The sequence below is a fragment of the Ammodytes marinus genome (genome assembly GCF_949987685.1).
Source record: "Ammodytes marinus genome assembly, chromosome: 8".
Classification (NCBI taxonomy): Eukaryota; Metazoa; Chordata; class Actinopteri; order Uranoscopiformes; family Ammodytidae; genus Ammodytes; species Ammodytes marinus.
Genome location: NC_137212.1, coordinates 19,695,529 through 19,709,178, shown reverse-complemented (window position 1 = coordinate 19,709,178; position 13,650 = coordinate 19,695,529). Strand labels below are relative to the sequence as shown.

At 42.8% G+C, this 13,650-nt stretch overlaps 1 protein-coding gene across 1 annotated transcript; it reads left to right on the top strand.

Moving 5' to 3' along the window:
• Positions 1-1,477: 1,477 nt before the first annotated feature.
• On the top strand, positions 1,478-12,732 carry lmx1a (LIM homeobox transcription factor 1, alpha; the record flags this gene model as incomplete). Its single annotated transcript, XM_080033025.1, has 7 exons — positions 1,478-1,656; positions 8,937-9,157; positions 10,008-10,207; positions 10,554-10,631; positions 11,112-11,202; positions 11,475-11,648; positions 12,590-12,732. The coding sequence occupies 7 exons, from the start codon at positions 1,478-1,480 to the stop codon at positions 12,730-12,732; spliced, it is 1,086 nt and encodes a 361-aa protein (XP_079889151.1).
• Positions 12,733-13,650: the final 918 nt, after the last annotated feature.

The following is a 13,650-nucleotide window of genomic DNA, read 5'->3' as shown; positions in this document are numbered from 1 at the left end:
ACAAAAACAGATTTGTTTAAACTGTCAACTGTCAGATTTAATAATAGCTTTATAGTAAAGTTAGATGAGTATCTATCTATCTATCTATCTATCTATCTATCTATCTATCTATCTATCTATCTATCTATCTATCTATCTATCTATCTATCTATCTATCTATCTATCTATCTATCTATCTATCTATCTATCTATCTATCTATCTATCTATCTATCTATCTATCTATCTATCTATCTATCTATCTATCTATCTATCTATCTATCTATCTATCTATCTATCTATCTATCTATCTATCTATCTATCTATCTATCTATCTATCTATTGCACAACAATGAAGCAATCTTGATTGCTAACAATTTGACATTGTAGCTGTGTATGTATTGTAGCTGTGTATATGTATGACCTTTCAACCTGCACTTTCCTTCCTGAGCACTATAGGAATTATAAGTATCTAAGTATCTAATGACAAGTTATTGTCTTTAATGTAGCCTAAGTAACTTTAAGGCATTCAACGTGGGGGTGGGGGGTAGAGAGAGAGAGAGAGAGAGAGAGAGAGAGAGAGAGAGAGAGAGAGAGAGAGAGAGAGAGAGAGAGAGGGGCATGGAGAGGGAGAGAGTGACAGAGGGAGGAGAGAGGTAACCGGCACCTGCACATGGAGGAAGTATCTATCTCTCTTTCTCTCTCTCTCTTCTTCCCGTTCACTCCTAATAGGATAATTGATAGATAGCCTAAATAGTCAATAACACTGGACTGAGAAAGGCCGTCGGAAGCGCCGAGGAGAAACTTTGACGCGCTGCTCTCTGCTCCGAGCAGCAAGTTGCAGCAGGACTTTGAGCGTCGGAGATGCTCTGAGGAGAGCTGAGAACTGATAGCTGAGAACCAAAACAAAACAAAACAAAACAAAACAAAAGAAGGAAAAAATATTTATACTTTTCCCCAACTGCCGGAAAACTCGCATTTTACAGGTAGGCAATGGCCTTCTTCAACTAACTCTGTGTAAAGTGTCGTTTTACATTATTATTTATTTTGAATTAACTTTACTCAAAATATATCTTACAAAGTTTCTTCAGAGGATGTATGTAATGGTAGCTCGACCGGTATGCTTGTGTGTGTAAACCTTATGAGTTATGACATAATTTAATCAATCACCTATAGTTTTTTTTATTTATCTTTTTTTTCATTGTTATTAATTTTGTTTTGTTTCGTAGTTTCTATTTGATAGTGGTGTGCCATTTTTAGCCCTGTCTGTAGCACATGGTCCTCAAACTAAATTAATATGCTATTTACGGTAGTTAATTTTTTTTTACCAACCGTCAAAAACTATTAAAAACAATCGACATCTCAATTTAGGCTACTGGTGAAGTTGCACTTGAATGCCCCCTCCATCCATATGTGTTGGGCCAAATTAGCCAATATTTCAGCTGCGCCCTGCTGATTGGAAAAGTGTGCTAATTAAAGGATTTCCCCATTATTGCAGATATGGATCAGAGGGCAGTGTGTGCCGGATGCCACCGGCTGATCACAGACAGATTCCTGCTCAGAGTCACTGACGGCCTTTGGCATGAGGAGTGTGTGCGGTGCGTGGCGTGCGGGGACGCGCTCAAGAACTCCTGCTTTCTGCGTGACCGAAAACTTTACTGCAAACGGGACTACGCTGAGTGAGTGCTGCTCTCCTATAGGCTACTCTTTTGTCCCGGTGTTACAACTGAAACTAGAACTGCGAGCAGTTGTGAACGGGGGCCAAGCCTCCCACGCGACTCGGGATCGGGCGTCGTCGTCCGCGGCGCCGGCCCCTCGCCTCACGGAATCCGGGGATGTAAAGTTTTTGAATGTGGGATGTTTGGTTTGGGAGTTATAGACCAAAAGGCAAAAACAATGGCAGAGAAAGATGCTCAAGTGTGTTTTTGGCGCCCCCTTTTGGAGCAATTTAAGGAAAAAGTAGAACCAGCCTGAGAACCATAGGACAAACACATGTGTGAAGTTTGGTGTTAATAGGATAAATCGTTTTGGATTTAGGAGCAGTTTGGTAAAAGGTAGCTAATAGGCAAATCTTTAAAGCGCTACCGTTTGGTCTTCCGATGGTCGTAGAAAAATTCTTTACACAACATTTGCTCGTGGGAGTCGGTAGAGCATAATGCTTTTGGTTTCGTCCAAATCGGACAAAAACTGTAGGAGGAGTGTGTTTTGGTGACTGACACAGTTTTTGCGATGTAGCGAAAGAAAATCCCATATGCAAATGGGCGTGGCCTATCTCAAAAGATGCAGCTGACTTGTGGGCATCTGTGGATATAAAGTGTTTGACTGTGGGATGTTCGGTGTGGAAGTTATAGCCCCAAACGCGTTTTCTTTGCTTTTTGTGGTTTTGGCGCCCCCTATGGAGGACATTCGCAAAACTACGTTAGATAGAAAGATGCAGCTCAATGTACCAAACAAGTGGATGTCAAGTTTTTGAATGTGCGATGTTCGGTTGGGGAGTTATAGCAAAATCAAATTCTCAACCTCTCCATTGCAAAGACACTTTTTTGAATTTTCCCGCCGAAAGACTTAGGAAATGGCGAAAACAGGCAAAAAAATTGAAAAAGTATTTTTTTTAATAAGTCCGGCCCACAAAGGAATTTCTTGCCCATATTTTTTCGATAGACTCAAGTATGCCCCATGATAGTCTCCCTTGAGTTTCAAGAAAATCCCTCTTTTTTTTTTTTTTTACAGATTTTCGCAAATTTTTAAAGCGCTACCGTTTGGTCTTCCAATGGTCGTAGAAAAACTAATTGACCAACTATTGCTCGTGGGAGTTAAGAGGGCATAATGCTTTTGGTTTCGTCCAAATCGGGCGAAAACTGTAGGAGGAGTATGTTTTGGTGACTGAAACAGTTTTTGCGAAGTAGCAAAAAATATATCCTATCGCAAATGGGCGTGGCCTATCACAAACGATGCAACTGACTTGTGGGCATCTGTGGATATAAAGTTTTTGACTGTCGGACTTTCGGTGCGGAAGTTATAGCCCAAAACGCCTTTTCCTTTGTTGTAGCGCCACCTAGTGGCCAGCATGTCTGAATTTTTGTGTCTGCGTACGTACCATGGACCTGGATAAGCCATGCAAGTGGCATGTCCCAAGCCTTTACGGTTTGGGCTGCAGCACCACTTTTACGCATGGAAGAATAAAGAATAATAATCCCTACAAGAACAATAGGGTTCCCTGCCCCGCAGGGCTTGGGAACCGCGTTGCTCTGCAAAACGCGGTCCCAGCCCTACTCGGGCTTGGCCCCCTAATAATAAACTCACAAGCATTCATATTCACTTTTCAAACTCGAAGAGAGACTGTCATTTGCAGCCTCATCCAAGGAATTTTCCAGGTCGAGCTCAACTAATCAATATCATTATTTCTCGGAAGTTTTTCATTAATAAATGCAATCACAAAAGTTAAACTTGTTTATAGAAATGGCCTCTTACAGTAAGTTGTGTAATCATGCCAATTTTTCTGAGTGATAAGACTGTAAAGTCAAGGTAAAAGACATTCTAATTCAATGAGATTACAGTACATTTTGGGAGAGAGTACCCTATATAAATACAGTTTGTGATTAAAAAGTAACCATTAAAATGTGTATGCTAAAAATATACACATTTAACTGTACCCCATTTCTTTTTTTACAGAATAATTTCCTTTTTTTCATAGTCTTCTTGTCATCGTGAAGTTATCATCATAATCCATGTTATATGAAAAACATCTCATGGCGTTCGGCTAATGTACTTTTAATTTAGTCTCATTACATGGCACAAGGTCCAAAAACTTTTGTTTTTAATCTTGCAAAGCCATTTATTTTTTACAACAGAACCCTTGTGCAGATCTGACCTTGACTAAGAATGTGTGTGTGTGTCTATGTGCGTGTGTGTGTGTGTGTGTGTGTGTGTGTGTGTGTGTGTGTGTGTGTGTGTGTGTGTGTGCGTGTGTGTGTGTGTGTGTGCGTGTGTGTGTGTGTGTATGTGTGTGTGTATGTGTGTGTGTGTGTGTGTGTGTGTGTGTGTGTGTGTGTGTGTGTGTGTGTGTGTGTGTGTGTGTGTGTGTGTGTGTGTGTGTGTGCATTTGTAATCTAAATGCAGCTTTTCCTACTTTGCACTAAATATGTAGGAATAGCCTATGAATTATAGTTAATGGGAAAAGCATGGTGTTATGTACGTTTTTGTGTGTGTGTGCATGTGTGGTTGTGTACCTGCGTATATGGTATAAGTTTACTTCCAGGGAACTTGGCACAGGGCACTAAGAGAACAAGGTGACTGTAGGAGGAAGGGGAGGCGAGGGAGCTGGAATGTGAGAACACTACTCTACACCCATACACACACACACACACACACACACACACACACACACACACACACACACACATGCACACACAAAAACAAAAACAAAAAAACCAACACGCTCACACCTTCACACACACGTACAGCACACAACCAGGGGTAGAGCTCAACTGACACATTGTCAAAATGTGTTAAAATTGCTAGGCCCATTGGCGTGGCAACTGCAAGCTGGGGACAACATATGGTCTCGTCCATGAGGCGGTCCCTCCCCCCCAAAAGTCCCACCGTCATCACCAATCGCCCACTGCCGCTGCCTCATTCCCTCTTTCTACCTCCAGAACACGCTACCACCATAACAAGAGCCAAGACTAAAACTGCACACCCTAACAGGCAGCTCACATTATTTCTGAACAATTTAGTGATGGTCTTTCTGCCAAGCAGGCAGGGAAATAAGGAGTGTTGCACTCATCGGTCCAGAATGCTCCTCGCCATAGTGTTCCCACTCTGCTAAATTGCAGTGGTTGAAGGCCTATGTACCTTTTGTGAGCAGAGTATTTTTTTAGCAGAACATTTAAAAATATAAAACTTTCCTTCAATGATGACCCAGCCCTGATATATAAACTGGCATTCTAATGGATGGAAGTCAGAGTGGATTCTTGTAAAAACACCCAATTTAAAGTACTAACGCTTGATGGCCGGAGCACAAAGGGAAGAGCAGGACTGATAGGTAATTAGAGAGAGTAGAAGCCATATGTCAGAAGATCTGTGGCATCCCTACAAGAGAGGCTAGTGGTGTGAACTTATTTTGGGGGACAGAGCGCTCCATGGGCCCTGGCGTTATGTGCCGTGGCATCTGGAAAGCTCTGCTCACAGCAGCCCCTGTGTGGAGCGATGGGACAACGCCCAGCCGACCGTGAGTTATCTGACCTGACCAATTAGCAGGAGGCCTGGTGCCAGAGTACTGCCTCTGAGGTCTCATGTCTCCAACCTACCTTCTTCTAGTCCTGTCTGGGGTTGTGGTATTATACCTTATAACACATGATGAGCACCACTTCTGTCCACAATAGGTTTAAAATAAAACCTGTGCCAGTGTTTCTCTCGCATTGCAAACTTTCCCCTTTCTTTTGATCTGGGACGAGTGGAAGCCAAGTGATGATTATTCCATACTGTGACAACATTTGTCTCCGACCACACACTGTATCAATTCCCCCGATCTCGTCTTGTTTTTACGGTTGCTCGCGTGGAAAATCAATGCCAGGCAGACCACCAGGTTTGGCCGGTTAATGGAGGCTTAAAGATTAAAAAATGCCCGTATTTGAATATGGTGTCATTCCAAATGTATCAGTGCTTGCTTTTGTTACCTTATTTCACATGTTAAGGGTTAATGTGTAGATTTATGCCAGAGTGGCGATACCAATTCCAATCCTTCCCAGTTTATTATTAAAAACATAAAATACAAGAAAACAAACAGGATCAACACCAACAAACAACAAAAGCAAAGTTTAACACAAAAAACAAGGTCTTGAAAAAAAAACTTGCAGTGTTTGGACTATGCAAATGTAGTAAAGTGGATTAGATCTTTTAGATGTAACTACTAACAGATTCATGTTCTTTGTTATATTGATATTCATGGTATTGGTATAAAGCCAAATGAGAGATAACCACTGGAGATTATCTCAATTTAGTGACTCAGTAATAATGACAATTTAATCTAGAGATGATAGTATTTGGATTTGATTTGTCTAATTTTGGCCATTCATGGTAAATGAAAAGATCTGTCCTCATATGTGTTGTATTATTTCCTTATTTTAAACAATGGCACTTAGATTGAGTATTTACATAACGATCATGTTGATAAAGAAAATCTCTATACATATATATTGTGTGATATATAACTTTCCAACACATTAGAAGATCGTCTGCGTTATTGGTCATATACTCTTTTATTTTTTTTTTAAGATATTTTTTGGCACTTTTATGCTTTATTGATAGTGTAGAGACAGAGTTGAAATGGGGCAGAGAGGCTGGAATCGAACCCGTGTCCGCTGCTGGCCGAGGCCCATGGGGGGGACGCCCTACCAACTGAACTAAGGGCGCCCCAGGTCATACATACTCTTGACGTGATTTTATTGTCCTCATAAAGTATTTGTTTGCTTGACCCGCGGCGGTCGCACAGGACACACAGTATAAACAACGGACCAACTGTAATTTAATAAAGCGGAATGCAAATGCCTGACTGACAATGTGATGTTTGGGTTGGCTGGATTGTCACTAGATTTAGGTTGGCTAAACGGTTCAGTTGGCGGGTGGAATGGACATGAGATTGGTCGTCGGATCGGCGGTGTGACTGGCGGTGCACTTGACCCGCAGATCTATATCTGATATGTGGCCTCTGCTTGTGTGTGTATGTGTGTGTCTCTGTGTGTGTGTGTTCAGCTCAAGGATCCAGGTTAACCTGATACAAGAAACAGGATCTGTCGCCTCTGCATGTCCACCAGACCAGCAGTCTGTTTGTCTGACTGCCAAAGGTCAGCACTGAAGTCAGGTGCAAAAACAATGAGAGAGGATGGCTCTTTGCTCTGGAGTAAATGTGTCTAAACAACACACTGTCTTAAACAGTGCATCTTCGATTGGTGAGTGCCTGACCCTGGCCATGTCTCCGGTGAAAGGTGCATCATTTTGCTGGTTTATTTCTCTTAGAACGATCTTGTCACTAATTGCTGTGTCTATAAATCCAGCGTGACTGAGTGTTCCCGCTCTCCTAACAGGGCCTCCAGGTCAATCATGTCAACGGAAACTCTGAAATATTAAACACCTTGAAACGCTCCATAAGTATCCGAGCTACTCTTACCTTTGCATTAAGAATGCTTAGGAATACATGGGTACGATAAGACGAACTGCACAGGGCCCATAATGGAAGAGCATTTCTTGAATTGATCTCAGCACATTTAATGCCTTTAGTTTTCTTTCTTTGCTGACACGTAGCATTAGCATCATGTTTTAAGACGTCAAATCGAGTGCTTTGCCGTATCATACAAACATTCCGGGTATTTCTTCTGCCACACTTTCCTTTGAAAGTGTATACGTTGTTGCACCTTGTGTTGCCACAGGAATGCACATACCACAGACGGTATGTTGTTGGCCATATTAAAGCACATACCATTGAGGCCGTGGGGCAGACGACTTGGATGGGTCAAGAAGCCCCAAATGACCCTCCTGAGCTGCTGAGAATGGGCTTTAACGTTTCCCTGGCGACCCCGCAATAACATTGAAAGGTCCCCAGCAATGTGTGGCTTTAGGATGCTGCAGCTCCAGCCTCTTCTGATAGGGATGTATCAACCTTGCTGTTTGTTTTTCTGAGTTTCTTTGTTTGTTTGTTTGTGAATATTGCACCTAACATTATTCGAAAGGTAGTCAGATACAATATTTGTTTAATGGACTTTTTTAAATTTTTGTTTAATTGATACGTCTGGATAGTGCAAATTGGCCTACTTTGAAAGACCGTATGGCACACATCCTTTCACTGACTGAAATCATAACTGCCTGAGACAAAACACATAAACAAACAATACAATTATTAATTCACTGTAAAAATAGACAAGTTAAGCATTGTGATTTTCTGATCACACAGATTATCGCTGTGGTTGACTGTATCACACACCGGTCAGCAAGATTAATATTGAAAATTATTATTCTTCAATAATTATATATTTTTAAAAAAATTCAGTGTTCAGGAACATTTCATGTTATAGTTTTTTTATTATTGTACATTAATCTTAAAAACTTTAAGTGAGTTTTCTTTGCTAAAGAGAAAATAAATAAAAATAATTAACATTGAATAAGTAATACATGAGACTCTACTGGGCTGCCTGAAGGATTTGTATTTTTGACAACAAAAACATGGGGGAGAAAAAAAAATCACTATCACTTTTTCTCATGCCTCCGGCACTGACTGGTCTGGTGACCCAAGTCAGGTCTTAGAGACAAACACCAGCTCCAGAATGATGACGCATCATCCTGCGTGACAGACCCAAAATGCCGCGGTGTCAGCCAGCGGACAATGGTCCTGCTGCTTGGGGGCTGGCTATGTCTTTGTCCTGCTCTGGTAAAGCAGACTTAAGGATAATTCCGCGGATAATTCATGGGACCGGCGGCTCAGCCTGTCCCACCGGGAGACCTGATTCCCTCCCTCTGCCTGGAGCCATGGCCTGCCGAGAAGCCTTTCTCCTGCCTCCCCGGGAGCGCAGCCTCGGACACGGCAGCCGGAGCCACGGCAACAGTCTCTCAGGCTTAAGCCCACCGGTCCTGGTTGCCGGGCGCTAAGACGCACAACCGCCACGCTAAGGGTATGTGTCTGAGTGCTCGGGGCTAGGAGGAGGAGGAGGGAAAGGGGAGAAGTCAGGTTGGCAGTTGTTTTGAGTGACAGCTCGACTCAGCAAGATTCCCCAAGTCAACCAAGCATTATTGTTTGTTTCTCGTGGAGTCCAATTCTTACTGAGGTGTGAGGGGTCCTCTCAAGTGTCTCTAGTCTAGCTCTAGTCCGCCAAACAAAAAGCATTATTCTATTGTTATCTATTGAGTCTCTCACAAATTCTCTGTATTTCCTCCCTTCTAAACACCCTCTCACTCCCCTCCTATCCAGTCTGTTTGCAGTGCGTTGTGGGGGCTGTGTGGAGGCCGTCTCTCCTGCAGAGCTGGTGATGCGTGCGGGGGCCGCTGTGTTCCACCTGCGCTGCTTCTCCTGCAGCGTGTGCTCCTGCCGCCTGCAGACCGGAGACCACTGTGTCCTCAGGGAGGGACAGCTACTGTGTGCCAGAGAGGACTACCACCGGTGTCTGGCCAGCCCCGTCTCCTCTGACACAGGTATACAGGCTGTTTGCAGTGCGTGTGTGTGTGTGAGTGTGTGTGTGTGTGTGTGTGTGTGTGTGTGTGTGTGTGTGTGTGTGTGTGTGTTTAACTAATCACTGGATCAAACCTGACCCAAATACCAATGCAATGTGTTACATTTGTCTATTACACAAAAGTAGAAGATAAAAACCCTAAGACAATGAATTGTTTTGACGCAGTATTAGTTTCTAATTCATGTCATGTTTACCCAAACTTAAATGGTGCGGTTGCAGGCTTTTTATTCGTGTCACTATTTTTTACTGATTATCGCTGTAAAATGTGTGTTTCCTTTGCAGTTTTGATATTCATATACACTGTATGGGTTGACAACATTTTTTTGAGAGATTGAATTTCAAACTTTAGCTTGTTGTGTCTATCACTGGGTCAAAATAACCATATTTTGGTTTAGGTAAATGACCCAACAGTCTCCTTGCATCTAAGCGATAATGGACAGATGGATATGGTGTCAAATATTGACCAAATGTCTGCTTTTATTCTAATGTTCATGACAATGACTAAAAACTATAACTTGGCAACCACGTTTCCATCTACTTATGAAGACATTGAGGTCCAGGGGCATTCTCATACCTTTAGCTTGTTAAAAAGCATTCTGGGAAATGTAGGTAACCACATACTGAAGTAGAGATCAGGCAAGTTGAGGGAAACTATTAATCACAATACAGCTAAATGCAAATGACGCAATGAGCATCTCAGAGTGATGACTTAGATTTGATATTTTTGTATCTGTCTCTCGACATTAGTTTTCTTTGAACGAACACCTTGTAGACGGATAAACATTTGCTTTTTAATCATGTCTGCCCTCTAGGTAAAAGTGACGATGAAGAAGAAGAAGAAGAGGAGGAGGAAGAGGAGGAGGAGGAGGGATCTGTAAAGGCGACAGGCCGAAGAGTTCGATTAGAAGACCCGGAGAGCAAACGGCCAAAGAGGCCTCGCACCATTCTGACCACTCAGCAAAGACGGACCTTTAAAGCCTCCTTTGAAGTGTCATCCAAGCCTTGCCGAAAGGTAGAGTGTTCTATTCTGTGTTGACACGGCAGTCTGGGGGCACCGCAGAGGGGTACGTGGAAACAGGGCTGAAGTCCCTTCTCCACCCTCTTAGATTCTGTTCCAGATATGCCATAGGCTTTGTTGCACGATTTATTTTTTCATGAAGGGGCACTCTTTGAAAATAACTATATTAACTATTATATATCAACCATACATTTATATTATTTTCCCCTTGTTTGAAACAGATTGGTGAAGCGATATAGATTTCTTAACCTTCAAGTGACCCTCCTCTTTGTTTCTATTTTTTTCTATTATTCACCCTCCCTTTCTTACTTTTGTCCTTCCCCCTGAATCTTGATCCAAGGTAAGGGAGACCTTGGCAGCAGAGACTGGTCTTAGTGTCCGGGTTGTGCAGGTCTGGTTCCAGAACCAAAGAGCCAAGGTAATACAAAGTACACACACACACACACACACACACACACACACACACACACACACACACACACACACACACACACACACACACACACACACACGCACACACACACACACACACACACACACACACATACAAAGTCATATGCGCTGCTAATAAAAGCACTCTTTCTGCACCGTGTTTGTATGCCAGAGGAGTGGAAATCAGCCCGGCTATCTCCTCATACAGGAAACTGATGACATCTCACTGCGAGATCGCTGTAGATTAAAGCCCACATTTCCTCACAAAGTGGGCTCGTGTGTGGTTTCCCCCCATACCTCCACTGAAAGATGTCCTCTACCTCGCTGTTAATATTTTGCAATTGAGCGGACGCACTAGAAATGCCTGGGTGGCAGAGCAGAGGGACTGTGTGGAGTGAGAGAAAAGTTTCACACTATAGGCCCTCTATGTGTTATTAATGTCTGCCGGTGCATATCATTTTTTTAGATGAAGAAACTGGCCCGGAGACAGCAGCAGCAGCAGGAGCAGCAGCAGCAGCAGACCCAGGATCAGCGTGAGCACCCACCACATCACACAGGTAAAATGCTGCATGGAAAAAATATGATATCCCAAACATGTTATACCTCTGACTTATCACTGATGGGAAACTAATCTATTTATTTCATACAATAAAAATGACTTATTATTAAATATACTCTATAAAAGTGTAAGGCTAATTAACACAGCTCTGAAGTGGCTAAATGGTTTGGCAACGTGTTAGTAGCACAGTAAAAAGCTCATGAAAAGACATTACTGTACAGACAGCAGTGAACACTCCCACCCCCACTGGGTGTCTGCTTTGTCCCACAGCGCCCTCCTGTGGCGGGTTAACCTCTGAGATGGAGTGCCTGGGCTCCTCTTATGGCCACATTCAGCAGCAGCAGATGGGTCTCACCACACTGGAGCAACAGGACTACGACATGGACCCCTTCAGACAGGGCCTGACCCCACCTCAGATGCCAGGGGATCATATGCACCCCTACGGTAAAGCCCTCAGTGCTGCTGTAATACCATGATGAGAGAATTAAATGTTTAAAGCAGGGCCCATGTCATTTTATCGCCATTATTTTTTTTCTCCTAGTTTACTATTATTTAGTTTACTTTAGTTTTAATTAATTCTGAAGTACACACTGGTTTATTTTTTTTAAAATTAGCTTTACTATGTAGCAATTGTTCCTGGGGTGCTGTTATGTTCCATTCTGCTGTAGCATAACTCACGTTTACTCTTTACTCAAATATTATAGTTTTATACATTTTTACTGATGTATTGAAATTTGTTTAACATCTAGCTTACATGTTAGCAAACAGAGGTTAGAAAACTTGTGCACTTCTGTACTGTACTCTCGTGTGACTTTCTATCTGGCTGTCCAGAATAATTTCAGGGTATTAATATTGTGGGTGGACAAAATAATAATAAATAATTATAATTAAAACAAGGAAACATCTTTCAATATAATTGAGTATAAACAATTCTAATCACCTGAATCAATAGGCTCATTATAGAACATTATTCTGTAAACGTAGTATTTATTGCTGGGCCTTTGTATTTCATAATATTATTTTTTGTCCATCCCATGCCGAGTGTAAATAACTTAAAAGTCCTTCACAGATTCTTCAAATTATTTCTTATATTTTACCTATTTAATATTGGACTTCCATAACTAGAGTCAGAAATGGCCACAATTAGTAAAGCAGAGGCTGAGTTTCAGGCCTTTATCAAGATCAAATAATGCTCGGTCCTACATCTCCCACAATGCCAGTGACTTGTTTTAATTTGTTCATATAAAAAAAATATAAGTTTGGTAGACAGGACCATGACAACCCTGATGACATCAGCACGGTTATTTTGTCCACAAATTACATCATTCAACTGAGGCAAAGTCATACCCCTAATGAAGCCAAAGTTTCCCTTTTTTTCTCCTTAGGTTTTAAGGGTCTGTACTGTGACATGGACAGAGACCCTCTGTGTCACATGGCTGACAGCGACTGCCTGTCTCTAGGGGAATCCTCTCTGCTCACCCCTATTGACCGCCTCTACTCCATGCAGGACTCTTACTTCACCTCCTGAGGGTGGAAAATGGGCTTAGCGAGGAGCATGTGGTACCATGCAATATACCATGTTCACCTCCATGTAAACATGATTAACGATACTGCCTCCTATACAATCCCACTGTGTGTGTGACACAGGCTCCTGTGTATGCACCATACTGTTTGACCTCTCTTGCTATGTTTGAATGTTAGATCATGAGATTATATTGGCATCTACAGTACTAATGTAAATAGCTGTTTGGGTGTGTGTATTTATTCTCACAATTGTGTGTGTATGCCGTTCAACTTGAATCAGTCAACAATGATCAATAAATAATGGTTATGATAAAAATATATGTTATGTATAAATGCTGTGGTGGAGCGTGAGGCAGGCGGATGAAGATTGGGCATTCATACTAAGGGGTTAGAGCAGGGTCAGTCCATCCTCGGTGCTTATCCGTCCGATCTAGGTGACAGGTCAGCGAGGCATCTTCCCCTGGCTGCTGGCTTGGATCGTGAGATGGAAAAAAACTGCCGGGCTATGACAGCTGTATGGGTCAGTGGCAGGTAAGCATCACATGCACGCCGCCGTCATCAACGCTCACATTGTGCTCCTCACGGTCAAAGGCCCTCGCTGCATTTTTCTGCTTTTTCCTTCCTTCCAGTTGTAGAGGATGGGAGGGTAGGGAGCAGGGTGGGGGGGGGGGGGGGGGGTGGACCACCCAGGCACTGTGCCCAGCCGGAATGCACCAATCCCAGGGTAGGTGAGGTTGAGAGAAAAGTTGCGGACAAACGGAGGGGCTGAAAGCTGTGTCAGGGGAGAATGCCCAGGGTGACGCAGAGATATGAAGCCCCCCACTGTATGGAGTGCCTCCTTGCCCCAGCCGTGAACCCTCTCATATTTCCCTACTATGAAACCAGGCCTCGCAGAGCAGAGCAGCCCCAAGTCAATGGTCAG